Source organism: Pseudonaja textilis, chromosome 2, assembly GCF_049901715.1.
Source record: "Pseudonaja textilis isolate UNSWEBS1 chromosome 2, rPseTex1.2, whole genome shotgun sequence".
In the NCBI taxonomy this organism is placed as follows: Eukaryota; Metazoa; Chordata; class Lepidosauria; order Squamata; family Elapidae; genus Pseudonaja; species Pseudonaja textilis.
In genome coordinates this window covers 7,830,472-7,844,441 of record NC_141991.1, presented here as the reverse complement: position 1 = coordinate 7,844,441, position 13,970 = coordinate 7,830,472, and the positions used below count along the sequence as shown (strand labels likewise).

Sequence of the window (13,970 nt, the reverse complement as noted above, 5' to 3'; positions counted from 1 at the left end):
TAATCGCTTTCACACTAAAGTTTGTGTTAACTTATCTTTTTTTATTGTTGCAACCAGGTGACAGATGGGAGATGGAGGATTCTGGCCAAGAGGTAGCAGCACCTTTGCCAAAAGACAAAAAGGAAGTTGCAGAAAAGATGTATGGGAAGCAAAGTTCAGAGGAAAACCCATTAACGAGGAAACCGAAGAATTGCTCTGGTTTACCTTGTCCAGATACCGATGTCTTATTGGACGCAGATAATTGCCATGAAAAAGAAATGTGTTCAAGGTGTGGAAAAAGACTCTGTGATGAATCTGGATTAGGTGGCTGTTGCCAAAGCCCTGCTGGAGAGAAACAAGATGAAAGCAGGCAATGCTCCGGAAGGAATTCTCCTCCTCCTCCTCTACGTGAAAGAATAGTAGAAGGGAAACCATACAATTGTACAAAGTGTGCAGAAAGCTTCAGTACAAGCTGTTCCCTTGCATTGCATAAAAAGATTCACAAAGCAGAGGATCCACGGAAATGTCTGGATTCTGGAAGGACCTTCAGTCAGAAAAGTGATCTTAATTCACATAAGAGGGTCCACGAAGAGAGGAAGCAACATCGGTATGTTGATAGGGAAAAAAGCTTCGGAAGCAGTGCCTCCCTTACTTCCCATCAAAGCCTCCACAGAGAGGAGAAGTTGCATCAACTCAGGGACGGTAGAATGAGGTTTACTCAGAGCAAGGAACTGAATTCCCGGGAAAAAAGCCCCACTGGGAAGAAATCATATGAATGCCTTGAATGTGGGAAGAGCTTCCGCTCTGTAAGTGACCTCGCTTGCCATAACAGGACCCATACAGGGGAAAAACCATTTCAATGCATGGAGTGTGGAAAGAGCTTCAGGAAAAAAGATCATCTTAAGTCACACGAGAGGATCCACACGGGAGAGAAGCCGTATAAATGCGCAGAGTGTGGGAAATGCTTCAGGACCTCCTTTGAGCTTACTTCCCATAAGAGGATCCACACAGGGGAGAAACCCTATGAATGCCTGGAGTGTGGAAAAAGCTTTAGCCAACGCAGCACTCTAACCTTACATAATAGGATGCATAAAGGGGAGAAACCTTATAAATGCCTGCACTGTGGAAAAAGCTTTAGTCAAAAAAGTTATCTTAAGTCACACGAGAGGATCCACACGGGAGAAAACCCCTATAAGTGCACGGAGTGTGGCCTGTCTTTCAGGACAAGTGGTTGTCTTGGTAGCCACAAGAGGATTCACACCGGGGAGAAACCGTACATATGTCATGACTGCGGAAAAAGCTTTAGACATAATAATTCACTCAAGAGCCATAGCAGGCTTCACTCAGGGGAGAGACCTTATAAATGCCTGGAGTGTGGGAAATGTTACAGTGAGAGTGGCCAGCTTACCTCGCACAATAGGATCCACACAGGAGAGAAACCATTTAAATGCATCGAGTGTGGAAAGAGTTTCAAAGACGGCAGGAATCTTAGGCTCCATAAAAGAATCCACACAGGGGAGAAGCCGTATCAGTGTGTGGAATGTGGAAAGAAATTCAGAACTGGGAGTCTTTTTAATCGCCATAAGAAGATGCACAGCATGAAAAAATGATGTGAATTTGTTGTGCTAGTGTAGAGTAGAATAAGATTACAAACAATAACAATAGAAATGGAATAGGATATAGAAATAGAAAAAGGAAGGGAATTCTCTCATGGCCAAGTGTGATTGGAGATACAAGGCATGTGTCTCTAATGCATACATTCTCAAGTGTACATAACATACAACAAATGATCAACTTTTGTCAACGCGAACAGCAAAGAGAGGGAAGGATTTGGGAACTAACACATCCGGTTGTCTATGGAGATTCTCAGTCATCCAGGCTGCGCTTCTCCCAAATGTACTTTTATCAAAAGGCAACTGGACCTCTTTATTTCCTTGAGGAGATTTCCCTTCTTACCCAAGAAGTGTCTTCAGTTCTCTTTCTTCTTGAATGAGAAGCAAAATGTCTTCAAGGAGAAACAAAGTCCAGTTGTCTTTTGAAAAAAAGAAAGCACCTTTGGGAGAACACCTTCAGACAGCATAAGGCTGCAGAAAGCTGGCTTGGAGTCTAGAGAAGATGCTGAAAGATTTCAAGAGGAAACATTGCAATCTAAGTGGTGAGGTCCAGACCTGGCGGTGTTGACTCCCTATATTTCCCTAATGTTGGAAGGAATCAAGCAGTGGATCTACTACACCCCTGTGGAGAAAGTCTGTATCTGCACCACCTTTAACCTTGGTTGTGTTTAACTGATTTCTAGTCTGAGATACAATATTGATTGTGTTTGATTTTTATGAATGCCCTAAATTATGAAGCGGCTTAAGGCTTAGCTTACACATCTCAGATACAGGCTCTTTTTGATGGGTAGATTGGACAATTTAGGGAACCAGCTTCAGAAAATACAGGTGGCCCTTGACTTATGACCACAATTAAGCCCCAAAATTTCCATGGCTAAGCAAGACAGTTGTTAAGTGAGTTTTGTGCCATTTTACCAGTTTTGCCACAGTTGTTGGTTTCCCCATTGTCTTTCCTTGTCTGAAGGTCTGAAACAGGGATCCCATGACCCCGGGATACTCCAAATATCAAAAATACAGGCCATTTGCCAAGTCTCTCAATTTTTATCACATGACACAGGGATGCTGCAAGGGTTGTGTGTAAAAATTCATAAATCATGTTTTTCAGTGCCGTTGTAACTTCTAACATTCACTGAAGAAATTTATTGTAAGTTGAGGACTAATTGTAAAGCAGCAATTGATTATTTCTTATTAAGGCAGTGAAGGAGTATATAAATCAAACTAATATTGGCTATTTGCTTTGATCATGAATTGCTTATGCTACTATATAAAATTGTTCCTGATTAAACCAGTATTTGCTTCTGATACGATATACTGCTAGAAATCATTTGTTATGAATTGAGCTTTGTTATTGGCTCCTGCTTATATTATCGTATCCTGTCAGAAATTAATTGTAAGGAATTAATTCTAGTGTCAACCCAAAAACATTTCTCTGGTCTTTTAGAGTGGACAGCAGAAAGGGAGTGGGGGAAGTAGTGCATTCCTAAAATGCTTTCATAGATTAATAGCTAGGCCACAGAAGCTTCTGGCTCGCAAGATTATTAGTGGAGAGCATGATTGATGACTCTTGGCTATGGATGTGTCCCATTGGAGGATATACATCCAAGGGGTGAGGGGGGCAGATCCAGGTCAAGGGTGAAATGAATGATGTGTCTCAGACTCAGCTGCGTCCAGGTAACACCGGCATGTTCACCCCTAATAAATCTTGGTGGTGTTTTTTTTCTTCCCCTTAGAGATGCGGCTAGAGACTCATGATTTGAATGGGGGCGGATGCCGGAGTCCTGACATCTAGCTGAGTAAATTGTAGCCTTGATACTAGTTAGCATTAATTGTAGCCTTGATGCAAAATTTCTTATCTTGCTTCGCTTCTGTCCTTGGCTTCAAAGCTAGCCCCATCCTTGAAAATAGAGAAGAAACTGTTGTTACCCAGGAATATCAGGAACCCGAATAGGGAGTTTCCTGCCTCATAGATTCTGAATCCTGAAGCCATTTTCTGCTGAATAAACAACTTGGCCAGGGTGGGAAACCTCCCCTATAGGAACGCTCCATAGATAAGGCGGGCAGAGACAGGGACTTGAACAAAGGACGCTTTAAAGACCACATTGTCTCTCATTGGGTAAGCTTTGATTCTAACGGGGTTATAATGTGTATAATACTCTGAGCCACCCTTGCAGGGTGTGGCTATTCCTTACATGCATTTTGACTATTTTGTTTTGGATATAGTTTTGTCACACAGCTTTTGCTTTGGCCATAAATGAAAGCTGATATTTTTTGCAAACCCTCGTCTCACGTCTCACTCTCTTTGGCATCTCAGTGGCTCTGGGAAACTTCTGGGACCTTACAGCAGAATCATGAATGTTAAGAAAGTTTTGTTTCAGTCTAACTGGCCATTGTCAGTTCACTGAAACCCACCTTGGAAAACATAAGGAAGGAATTTCTACACATCAAATAGGTCAGGGCCTAGACTAGGGGGTCTCCAAACCTGGCGATTTAAAAGCTTGTGGACTTCAACTCCCAGAATTCCTCTGGCACATATGTTGCCATACTGGTGGGGCAATTCTAGGAGTTGAAGTTGCCAAGTTTGGAGACCCTTGGCCTAGACTTGTAGAATTATGGTCTGTTGTTATTTATAGTGCCTTCCTGCTGTAAAGTATTTCAACGTCCAGCACATGGGAAATGGAGAAAAGAATTATGGTCCATATTTCCTTGTTCTTCCAAAAAAGGATTACAAGCATTATGAGACTCCAGAATCTTCTAAATAAAAAGTTAAAAATTCAAAATGTACTATAGAAGAAGGCAAAAGGCCCAAATAGGAGAGATTTGAACATCTCGAAAAAGAAGTAGACTGTAAATAGGAAATATCATGGAAAGCTATGCTATATTACTACGAAAGTGACATTTACAAATCCATTGAGGTTTCTCTATGCGCATATTAGGATAGATTTAAATTGCTTGGTTGAGCTCTGTGTTACATATATCGGTATGCAGGAAGGCTAAGATGTGAGTGTAAAACAGGTAGGAATTGCTGTAAAGGGAGATAAGAAAATTCCTTCTGACTTGTAAACTGGGTGGAAAATGCTGTGTAAAGCCCTCCACTGAGTGTTGGTGGGGTACAAAGGCTTTGTGGGAGATTTCCTTGTGTTACTTTTTCAGTGGAATAAAGTTTTTCCTTACAATCTTGTCTTCAACGTGTTCAATTTGAGGCTGGGCACAACTGGCAAAGTGCCTGGAGCAGGAAAGGTGAGGAAAACCAAAAGTGCCTTTGAGTTCAGAAGGATCTCTTTCCTCCTTTCAGCCATTTTGGAAGCACAATTCTTGAGGGGGAAGTTGTTCAGCAAATCTGGCTCCCCCATTTCTTGTCAGAAGGTTGCAAAAGACGATCCCATGACCCGGGGACAGTGCAACCGTCATAAATACGAGTCGGTTGCCAAACGGCTGAATTTTGACCACGTGACCATGGGGATGCTGCCATTGGCCTTCTTGAGTGGGAAAAAGCATCCTAAATCACTTTCTTTGATGCCCTTTGGAACTTCGAACTAAACAGACGGTTCTGAGTCCAGGACTGCTTGCAAAGGAGCAATAGAGTATTTGCTGTAAAGGGAGAAGCCTGATTGTTTATCATTCTATGGAAATACGTTGTAAGTTGAGGACTCCCCTGTCAGAATTAAACGCATGCAGACAGACTCCCTTTTCCTGACAAAAGGAGGAGTTTTGAAGGAGGAGATTGGACAACCGTTTGCCTGTGATGGTACTACAGAGTTTCCAACCTGAACAGGGGGTTGGACTAGAAGACCTCCCAGGCCTCCTCCCAGCCCTGTTATTCTGTAATTCCCTCCTAAATTTGTTGCTCCGCATCCCCTTCCCTCCTCCCGTCCCTGGGCGTCGTCCCCTCCCTCTTCCCCCGTTTCTCTGACCGCCCTGGGAGAAGCAGCCCTGGACTCCCTGCCCAGCTGACCCTCCCAATGGGGACCGCTTCCCCCGGGGCAGAAGGCGGACAGGTAGGCAGGGGAAGTCCCGAATGAGCGGCGCCTTCGGCCCTTTCGACAATGGGAGGAGCTGGACGGAGATGGGAGGGAACTGTAAACGTTTCCTGCTTGGGTTCTGCGAAGTCCTGGCCGGGGCTCTCCCGAGAAGGGGGATCCACGTGCGGCGGCGGGAAGGGAGGGAAGCGTGGCCGGCGGGGCTGCGAGGAAAGCGGATCGTGGATCTGTTCCTGCGCGCATCTCTTGAGGAGCGGAGTCCGGATGAAGAACAGAGCCGCCTGTTTCCTTTTGAGCGCCACGTAAGAACCTCCCTCCTTCCTTCCTTCCTTCCTTTCTCCCTTCCTCTCTCCCTCCTTCCTCCCCTTTTCCCACCTGGGGAAATGCCTGGACAGGTGAGCCTTCCAGGCAGCGTCTGGGGGCGCCCCTAAGATCGCTCCTGCCGCCCCCACTTTCTCCTGGGGGAGATGATTCTGCCGGCCCTTCCCGATCGTTTCCCGGCACTTTCTCTCCCCCCTCTGGGGCTGTTTCAGTCCGGGAGGCTCCGGGTTGAATGGCTGCTAAAGCGGCCGGAGGGAAAGGGGGCGATCCCTCCCGGGAGCTGCTGTTTTTTGAAGAGAGCATCGGACAAAGGCGCCTTCCGATGCCCTTTAATAGAATAGAATAGAATTCTTTATCGGCCAAGTGTGATTGAACACACAAAAGATTTGTCTTGGTGCAAATACTGTATACATAAAAGAAAAGATACATTCTGTTGGGTATATGGATACACCAACTGGTTTGGGTGAATGAATATATAAAACCTAGGTTTAAGTGTTTGCAGCTTTAAGCTCAAAACTGCAATGTCATTGCATAATTATGGGTGCGGTTGTAAGCTGCAATAAGAGGCAGTGAGAGAGACGTAACACTTCCTGGTTTCGAGTCCCTGGTCTTCCTGGTCTGATTCCTGGTTCCTGGTGTTACTGGTCTCTGGTCTGTCTGCTGTCTGTCTGCCTACTACTGTTTACTCCTGTATGAGATGTCTACTGTGCAAGATACCTCTCTCTACTGAACTAAAGGACTGTGTTTACTTGGTGAGCTGTTCATACTCAGCATTGTCTTTGAGTGAAAGGTATCGGAAGAAGAAGATTTACAAGCAGATAAAGACATTGTATTTACTGTTTATAGACTAGGTAACTGGATGGATAAACTGGATACTGACATATGGACTGAATGACTCTTCTTAATCTCTGTGTGAATTAAATATCTATTTAAAACCACAAACAGTGTTTTTGTCTCAGTGTGTGTATACTCTTGGGCCCAGCCTCTCTCTCTCATTTGGCTGCCTGGCTTGACTGCTGCTGTGCACTCTGCTTGGGGGTTTGTCCCCAAACACTAAGACATTCGTCCAGAATCATAAGATACAACACTTAGTGATAGTCAAAGGGTACAATAAGCAATCAAACCATACTAGGAAACAGTATAAATCGTAAGGAGGCAAGCGACAAAGTTACAGTCATACAGGGAGGGGATGGGTGATAAGAAGTGATGAGAAGATTCACAGTAATAGTAGCGCAGACTCCTCAGGATTGTCTTTGCCCGAGTTTCTTCCATTCCTGAATTGCCTTTCACTGTTTAATTTAACTCTGTTTTTAAAGCTTTGTGTGCATTTAAAAAGTCTTGTATTCATTTAGACAGGTATGTCATCCTTTTCCTATAGGCCAGCGTGTCTCAACCTTGGTGACTTTGAAGATATGTGGACTGCAACTCCCAGAATTCTCCAGCCAGCAGAGGATAGCTCTCTGGGGAATTCTGGGATTTTAAAACTGCTAAAGTTGAGAAACATTGCTGTAGGCTATTCCAAAGGGCAAATCCCACCTGTGAAAATGGTTTTTGTTTCTCCTGGGAGGATCTGATGGGGAGGGCGAACATTATGCCGGTCAGGATTCTGGTGACCAAGAGTGCAGAGAAGAGCAACAAAGATGATTAGGGGACTGGAGGCTAAAACCTTTGAAGAACTGGGTATTTGAAGAACTGGGTATTGGCAGGAAGTGGGTATTTCCAGTATCAGGAGAAAAACCTCATTATGAGCATAGTGGCACTTGTAAGAAATTGAACAGAGAAGCACACCATAAGGTATCTCCCTTAGGGTCCTTTATTAAGGATAATAATTTGATGCGTTGCGGGTCCCACTACCGGGATGAATTAGCTGACGACCTACACCCGGGCAGACTGTCCGGGCGGGCTCCTCTTAGTAGCAAAGATGACAGTGACACAAAGGTTTCTTTTGGTGAGAGGAAGCACAGATAGTACTACGCACCTCTCTTTTATTGTGCAGCAAGCAGGGGTGTGTGTGTGTTATGTTACACATGAGGAAGTTAGACAGGAATAGGGAATATTGCCATATATGGCTACACCTTATGCTATAGCCAATTCATGTTTTACACGTTGCTGTTCCATAGTGTCGCCCTATATGTGTATTGTATGTGTATTGGGTTTTCTGTGTACGTGACTTCCTACTGATGTGTCATGATATTGCAACAATAATTTATTAAGGATTCTAAGTGGTTTATTAAATTTCAAATTATAACAAACAGCAAGTACTTAGACAAAAATCAGATGTTGGCCCCAACTCACAAGCCATTATATACCACAAGAAACAAGACTCTCAAAATTCTGCCACATTGTCACAGCAAATGAGGCAGTTTTCTCTTCCTCTAACTACAGTGTCACAAACATTGTTATTTTTTTACATGCATTACATGCTGATACTTCCTCTTTTCTCTCCATCTTGCCTCACCTCATCCTGCAAACTCAGCTACCAACAATATTGAGACACAGTTTCAACATATTTGCAGGTTAAATAAGTATGCTTTTTTAATAAAAATTAATTATATACTTATATAGAGTATGCTACTTTTTTATAGACACATTAGCATTGAACACCATGATTTTAATAGATTACACAGATTAATATTGAGTGTGTTCTGGACTAGCAGGCTCGTAGCCTGCAAATCTGATTGGCCCGCTGAAAGCCGATCGTGATTGGTCGCCATAGACTGATGCGATTGGCTAGTAAACGGCTTGCCGCGATTGGCCCTGCCAAGAGCAGCAAACTCAAATCGCCTTCATTGGCTGCCTAGCCGCAGCCAGCCCTATAAAAGGGGCTGCTGTGGCTGGGTTTAGTTGCTCAGATCTGAAGTCACAAATAAAGAGCTTTAGTTACTGTCTGAGTCTTGCCTCCGTTCTTGAACCATCCTCCCAGATATAACAGAGTGCAATAAACCTTGCCAAAGAAATATCAGGTTCAATAGGCATCTATCAAGAAGCAAAGGCCTAAGTTATGATTAGTTTCCCCTCATGCTAATTCTGGGGCCTTTAAACTTGACAGCTTTAAGACTTGTGGACTTCAGCTCCCAGAATTCCTCCTCTGGTCATGTTAGCTCAGGAATTCTGGGAGTTGAGGTCCACAAGTCTTCAAGTTGCCAAGTTTGAAGATCCTTGCGCTAGTTTAATGAAAAGAAGGACTAGGGATGACATGATAACAACATTCCAGTATTTGAGGGGCTGCCACAAGGAAGAGGGGGTCAACCTACTCTCCAAGAGCACCTGAAGGTAGGATAAAATGCAATGGATGGAAACTAATCAAGGAGAAAAGCAACTTAGAACTAAGGAGAAATTTCCTAACAGTTAGAACAATTAACCTGTGGAACAATTTGCCTCCAGAAGTTGTGAATGCTCCAACACTGGAGGTGTCAAGCTTGGTGGTGCTTTAATGTGCAAATTCATGACTGAGATAATCTGCCTCTGAATCCAATCCCTGATCTTTCCACACCTTTCAGTTTTCCTCCCACCCAGTGATAGCAGCTTCTGTGTGTTTTTGCTGTGGCTGCAAAGGACTCAAATAAACTGATTCCCTAGTTAGCATCAAGTTATGTAGAATTGCCCTTCCGCACTGTAGCTTCAAGAATATGGCTGGATGTTGGATAACCACTTATTCCTTTGGTCTTCTTCCCCACCCCCCCACTCCTAGACCTTTTCATGGTTTAATTTAACTGTGTTTTTAAAGCCTTGTGTGCATTTAAAAAGGTATCGCCCTTTGCTTGTGGGCCATTGCTTCTCAACTGTGGCAACCTTATGATATGTGGACTTCAACTCCCAGAGTTCCTGAGTCAGCTGTGTCAGCTGAAGTCCACCAGTCCTAAAAGGGGCCATACTTCCACACTTTTCCTGTAGGCTTTTCCAAAGAGAAAGTCCCAGCTGGGGAAAAAAAGACTTATTGCCACTTTCCCTGATTAACCATAAGGGAGGGTGGACATCTAGATTCTTCCACTGAAAGGGCTGAAAGAAAGGAAATCTGTCCTGAGTGTAGGGAAGGGTGACAGAGAAACCACAACAGGCTTGCTAAAAGTACTTATTGGTGCAGGATGTCAGCATGGCTATTTTGGTACTTCTCTTAGTGTATCTCCTGTCAACCAACCAGTGGAATTTCCTGCTTAAATTACCCTCAAAATGATGCTACAGAGCACTGAACAACAGAACAACTAGACACAAGGACAGTTTTTTCCCCAAACACCATCACTCTGCTAAACAAATAATTCCCTCAATGTTGTCCATCTATTTACAAAGTCTACATGACTATTACTATTAATCTTCTCATCCTTCCTTTCACCCTTCTCCTCACACTTATGAATATATGAATGTAACTTTGTTGCTTGTATCCTTACGATGTTTATTGACTGTTTACTAGTATGATTTGATAGTCCCTAGCTTATTATTATGCTTCCTAGTACGATGTCATTGCTTACTTGTATCCTATGATTACTGCTAAGTGTTATACCTATGATTCTTGACGTATGTGTCTTTTTTTTATGAACACAGAGCACATATTAACCAAAACAAATTCCTTGTGTGTCCAATCACACTTGACCAATAAAGAATTCTATTTTCTATTCTATTCTATTCTAAAGTAACTTCAATATAAAATATAAAAGCCTTATAAGATAACCCAGCTTTATCCAAACCTGAATACAGGTATAGTTGATTTACCAGCACACTTAGGACCAACATTTCTGATACTAAGCCAGATAGTTTGTTAAGTGAGTTTTGCCCCCTTTTATGACCTTATTTGCCCCAGTTTGTACGTGAACCTCTGCAGTTGTTGAGTTAGTAACAGCTGTTGAGTTAATGATTATGAAGGGAATCTGGTTTCTCTATTGACTTTGCTTGCCAGAAGGTGGCAACAGGTGATCACCACACTGGATGCTGTGACCTTCATAAACAGGAGTCAGTCGCCAAGCACCTGAATTTTGATGGTGTGAGTGTGGGGATGCTGCAACTCTTGTGTGAAAAGCAGTCATGAGTCACTTTTTTTCATTATCATCGTAATTTCAAAAATGGTCACAAAATGAAAAGTTGTAATTTGAGGACTACCAGTATATGTGTGACTCAGAGAGAATTGGACTCTGCTTCTTTTGTTGGTGCAAAGCCAGACCAAGAACTCCTGATTTACAACTCAGTATAAATCCCTGGATATGGGAGGAGGTCAAGATCTGTGGTCCTTTAATGCACACATTCATGGCTGAGATAATCTGCCTCTGAATCCAATTCCTGGTCCTTCCACACCTTTTGGTTTTCCTCTCACCCAGAATGAGCTTCTGTGTGTTGTTGCTGTGGCTGCAAAGGACTCGCTTAAAGGGGTTCCCTGGTTAGCCAAGAAATAGGCTAAAATCAGCCTTTTGCACTGGATGCTCAAGAATATCCTTAGGATGTTTGATAGCCAATTATTCCTTTGCTGTTTGTTCCCCTCTCCTAGACCCTCTCGTGGCCATGGCTTCATCTCCCGGAACTCCAGTTCTTTGTAATGGAGGATCAATAGCGGCTGAGCTTCCAACACAGGTAGGAGGATTCTCCTCTCCCCTCCTCTCACCAGATGTGCCAATCTCCCAATAACAGAATATCACAATTGGAAGGGATCTTGGAGATCCTCTAGTCCCTCCCCCTGTTTCAAGCAGGAGACCCTATACCCTTTCAGACAAGTGGGTGTCCAGTCTCTCCTTAAAAACCTCCAGCCCACAATTTCAGAAGGCAAACTTTTCCATTAGTTAATTGTTCCTACTGGTCAGGAAGTTTCTCCTTAATTCCAGGTTGCCTTTATCCACCATTAGTTTCCATCCGTTGTTTCTTCTCCTGCCTTCTGGTGCTTTGAAAAATAAGTTGAGCCTCCTCTTGCTTGTGGAAACCCCTCAAATATTGAAACACTGTTATCGTGTCTCCCCCAGTCCTTCTTTTCCCTAGACTGGCCATATCCAGTTCCTGCAACCGTTGTCATTTAGTCTCAAAGCCTTTAATCCTGGTTGCTGTTTGTACTTTTTCCAAGTTCCCACATTTATTTATTTTTTTGATACTGTGGTGGCCAAAACTCAGTATTCCAGGTGTGGTAAATATGAAAACTCAAAGTAAAAAGTAAAGTCCAAGCTTGGCTTTTTTAGAGAGCGCAGCAGCTGCCCAGATAAAGTTGAAGACACTGACATAGACTTGGAGAGTTTTATATAAACATAAATATATTTAACGTGGAAATTTAGAGCAGTCTTTGTCACCATCCACAAAAGGAAGAACATAAGATAGTCAGGAAAACAGAGGAACATCCTGAGGTAAATCTGAAGCATCATACAGAACACAGAGAGGGAAAAAAGGCGGGAAAAAAGCAAAACGCCCCCTTTCTACTTACAGCAACCAATCATAGCGTAGATTGCATCCTGCCTGAGTCAGCACTCTCTAACTAATCAGTTACAATTGTGTTCCAGCCTATTGTAGACTTTACTGTTCCAGCTACCAAATTCAATATCCTACATGCTCCTTTGCCCTACTTGGAAGCTGTGGAGGTTTTTCATTAAGAAGAAGAATCGCATGTAATTCATTGAAGTGTTCATTGTTAGGAATGTTCATGGAATAAGTTGTGTTTATTTCCCCTCCCTCTGTCAGGATTTGGTATCATTTGAGGATGTAGCTGTGTTTTTCTCCGTGGAGGAGTGGACCCTGCTGGATTCTGAGCAAAAAGCCCTGTACCAAGAGATCATGCTGGAAAACAAGAGGAACGTGGCCTCCTTAGGTAAGGGATTCTGTTACGATACTGTAGTGCAATTTTTTTAAATTAATGCACGTGAAGTCCTCCAGCATTATTATTCCCTTTTTGTTGCTATATTCTTCTCTGATTTTCAAATTTGCAAGCTATTTATCTCAGGTTTTCATGCTTTTCTATGAAGCCTGGCTTTTCTTCAGAAATGGACAGTAAGGAGAGTACTGGCCTTCACAATTCAGTCTCTCCCATTTGTTAAGAATCAGATTCAGTCTTGCACATGCTGTGCAGGAAGGAAACAAATAACCAAGTGGAACAGGTTAAACACAAAAAGGAAGTATATAAAACCACAATTTAATACAGTACTGTAAATAAAAGACTTTCAAATACTGTGCACTATATTGCTGTTAGCAGCGACCATTGCTATGCTACGAAATAGACAACAGAGAAGGAAGATACTTCACTATAGCAGTGGTCACCAAACAGTGGGCCGGGGACCACTGGTGGTCCGCGAAAACATTTTGGTGGTTGGCAGAGAAATGTCCCCCCAAAGCACCACCACCCCAAAGCAAATAATCCAGGCTGCATGGAAACACAAGGCTGCACTGCCCCCATGGCCTGCTCACATACTGGCCCCCACCTTTTAGCAGAATGCAAACCTTACCTTGAGTGAAACCATACGAGCTGGAGCTGGAAGGTAAGACCAACAGCGGGGGAGTTAAATCCACCCCGGGGTGGCTTGCTGACACTGGTGGGAAAGTCAGTCCCATTTTGGAGACCTGCAGTAGTCACAGGACTGGCTCTTTGGTCATCCCAGAGCAGCTGCTCCTTCACCAGGTGCACCAGCTTGCCATGGGCTAGAGGAGCTGCTCTGGGATGACCAAAGGGCCAGTCTTGTGACTACTGCAGCTCTAGAATATGGGACCAACTTTCCCACCAATGTCAGCAAGCCACCGTCAGTCAAAATTCATATTAGTGGTCTGCGGGATTTAAAATTATAAATTTGTTGGTCCCTGAGATCCAAAAGATTGGCTACCTGTGCACTACAGTACTTCCTCCCCGAATCATAACACTGATTTTATTAAACAGCTTTGAGCCAGTCTCTCTCTCTCTCTTTCTCTAGGACAAGATACTGCCCTTTTCCATCAACTCTTTCTTAGGCTAGAAGTGTCTTCCCAAGGAAAGCGACCAAGCTCTACTCCGACTCAACATGGAGGTAAGAAACAGGGGAAAATTAAATCAGATAATCAGATTAAATCAGCTCCAGGAGCCAATGCCATAATCATGAGAAATAGGACAGACCTCTTTTCAAAAACAGAACAGCTCCTTGTGCTTTGGATTGAT

The 13,970-nt window shown here is 43.4% G+C and overlaps 1 protein-coding gene across 2 annotated transcripts in view; it reads left to right on the top strand.

Moving 5' to 3' along the window:
- Positions 1-13,970, top strand: part of LOC113454004 (uncharacterized) — a 104,725-nt gene that overhangs the window by 13,472 nt on the left and 77,283 nt on the right. Inside the window, exon 2 of one of the 2 annotated variants that reach the window (XM_087927854.1) lies at positions 12,533-12,659. In XM_087927854.1, coding sequence (XP_087783980.1) covers positions 12,533-12,659 — 127 coding nt within the window. Of the gene's footprint in view, positions 1-57; positions 3,868-12,532; positions 12,660-13,970 lie in introns of those variants that run through there. The other variant, XM_087927855.1, reaches the window with a different exon arrangement.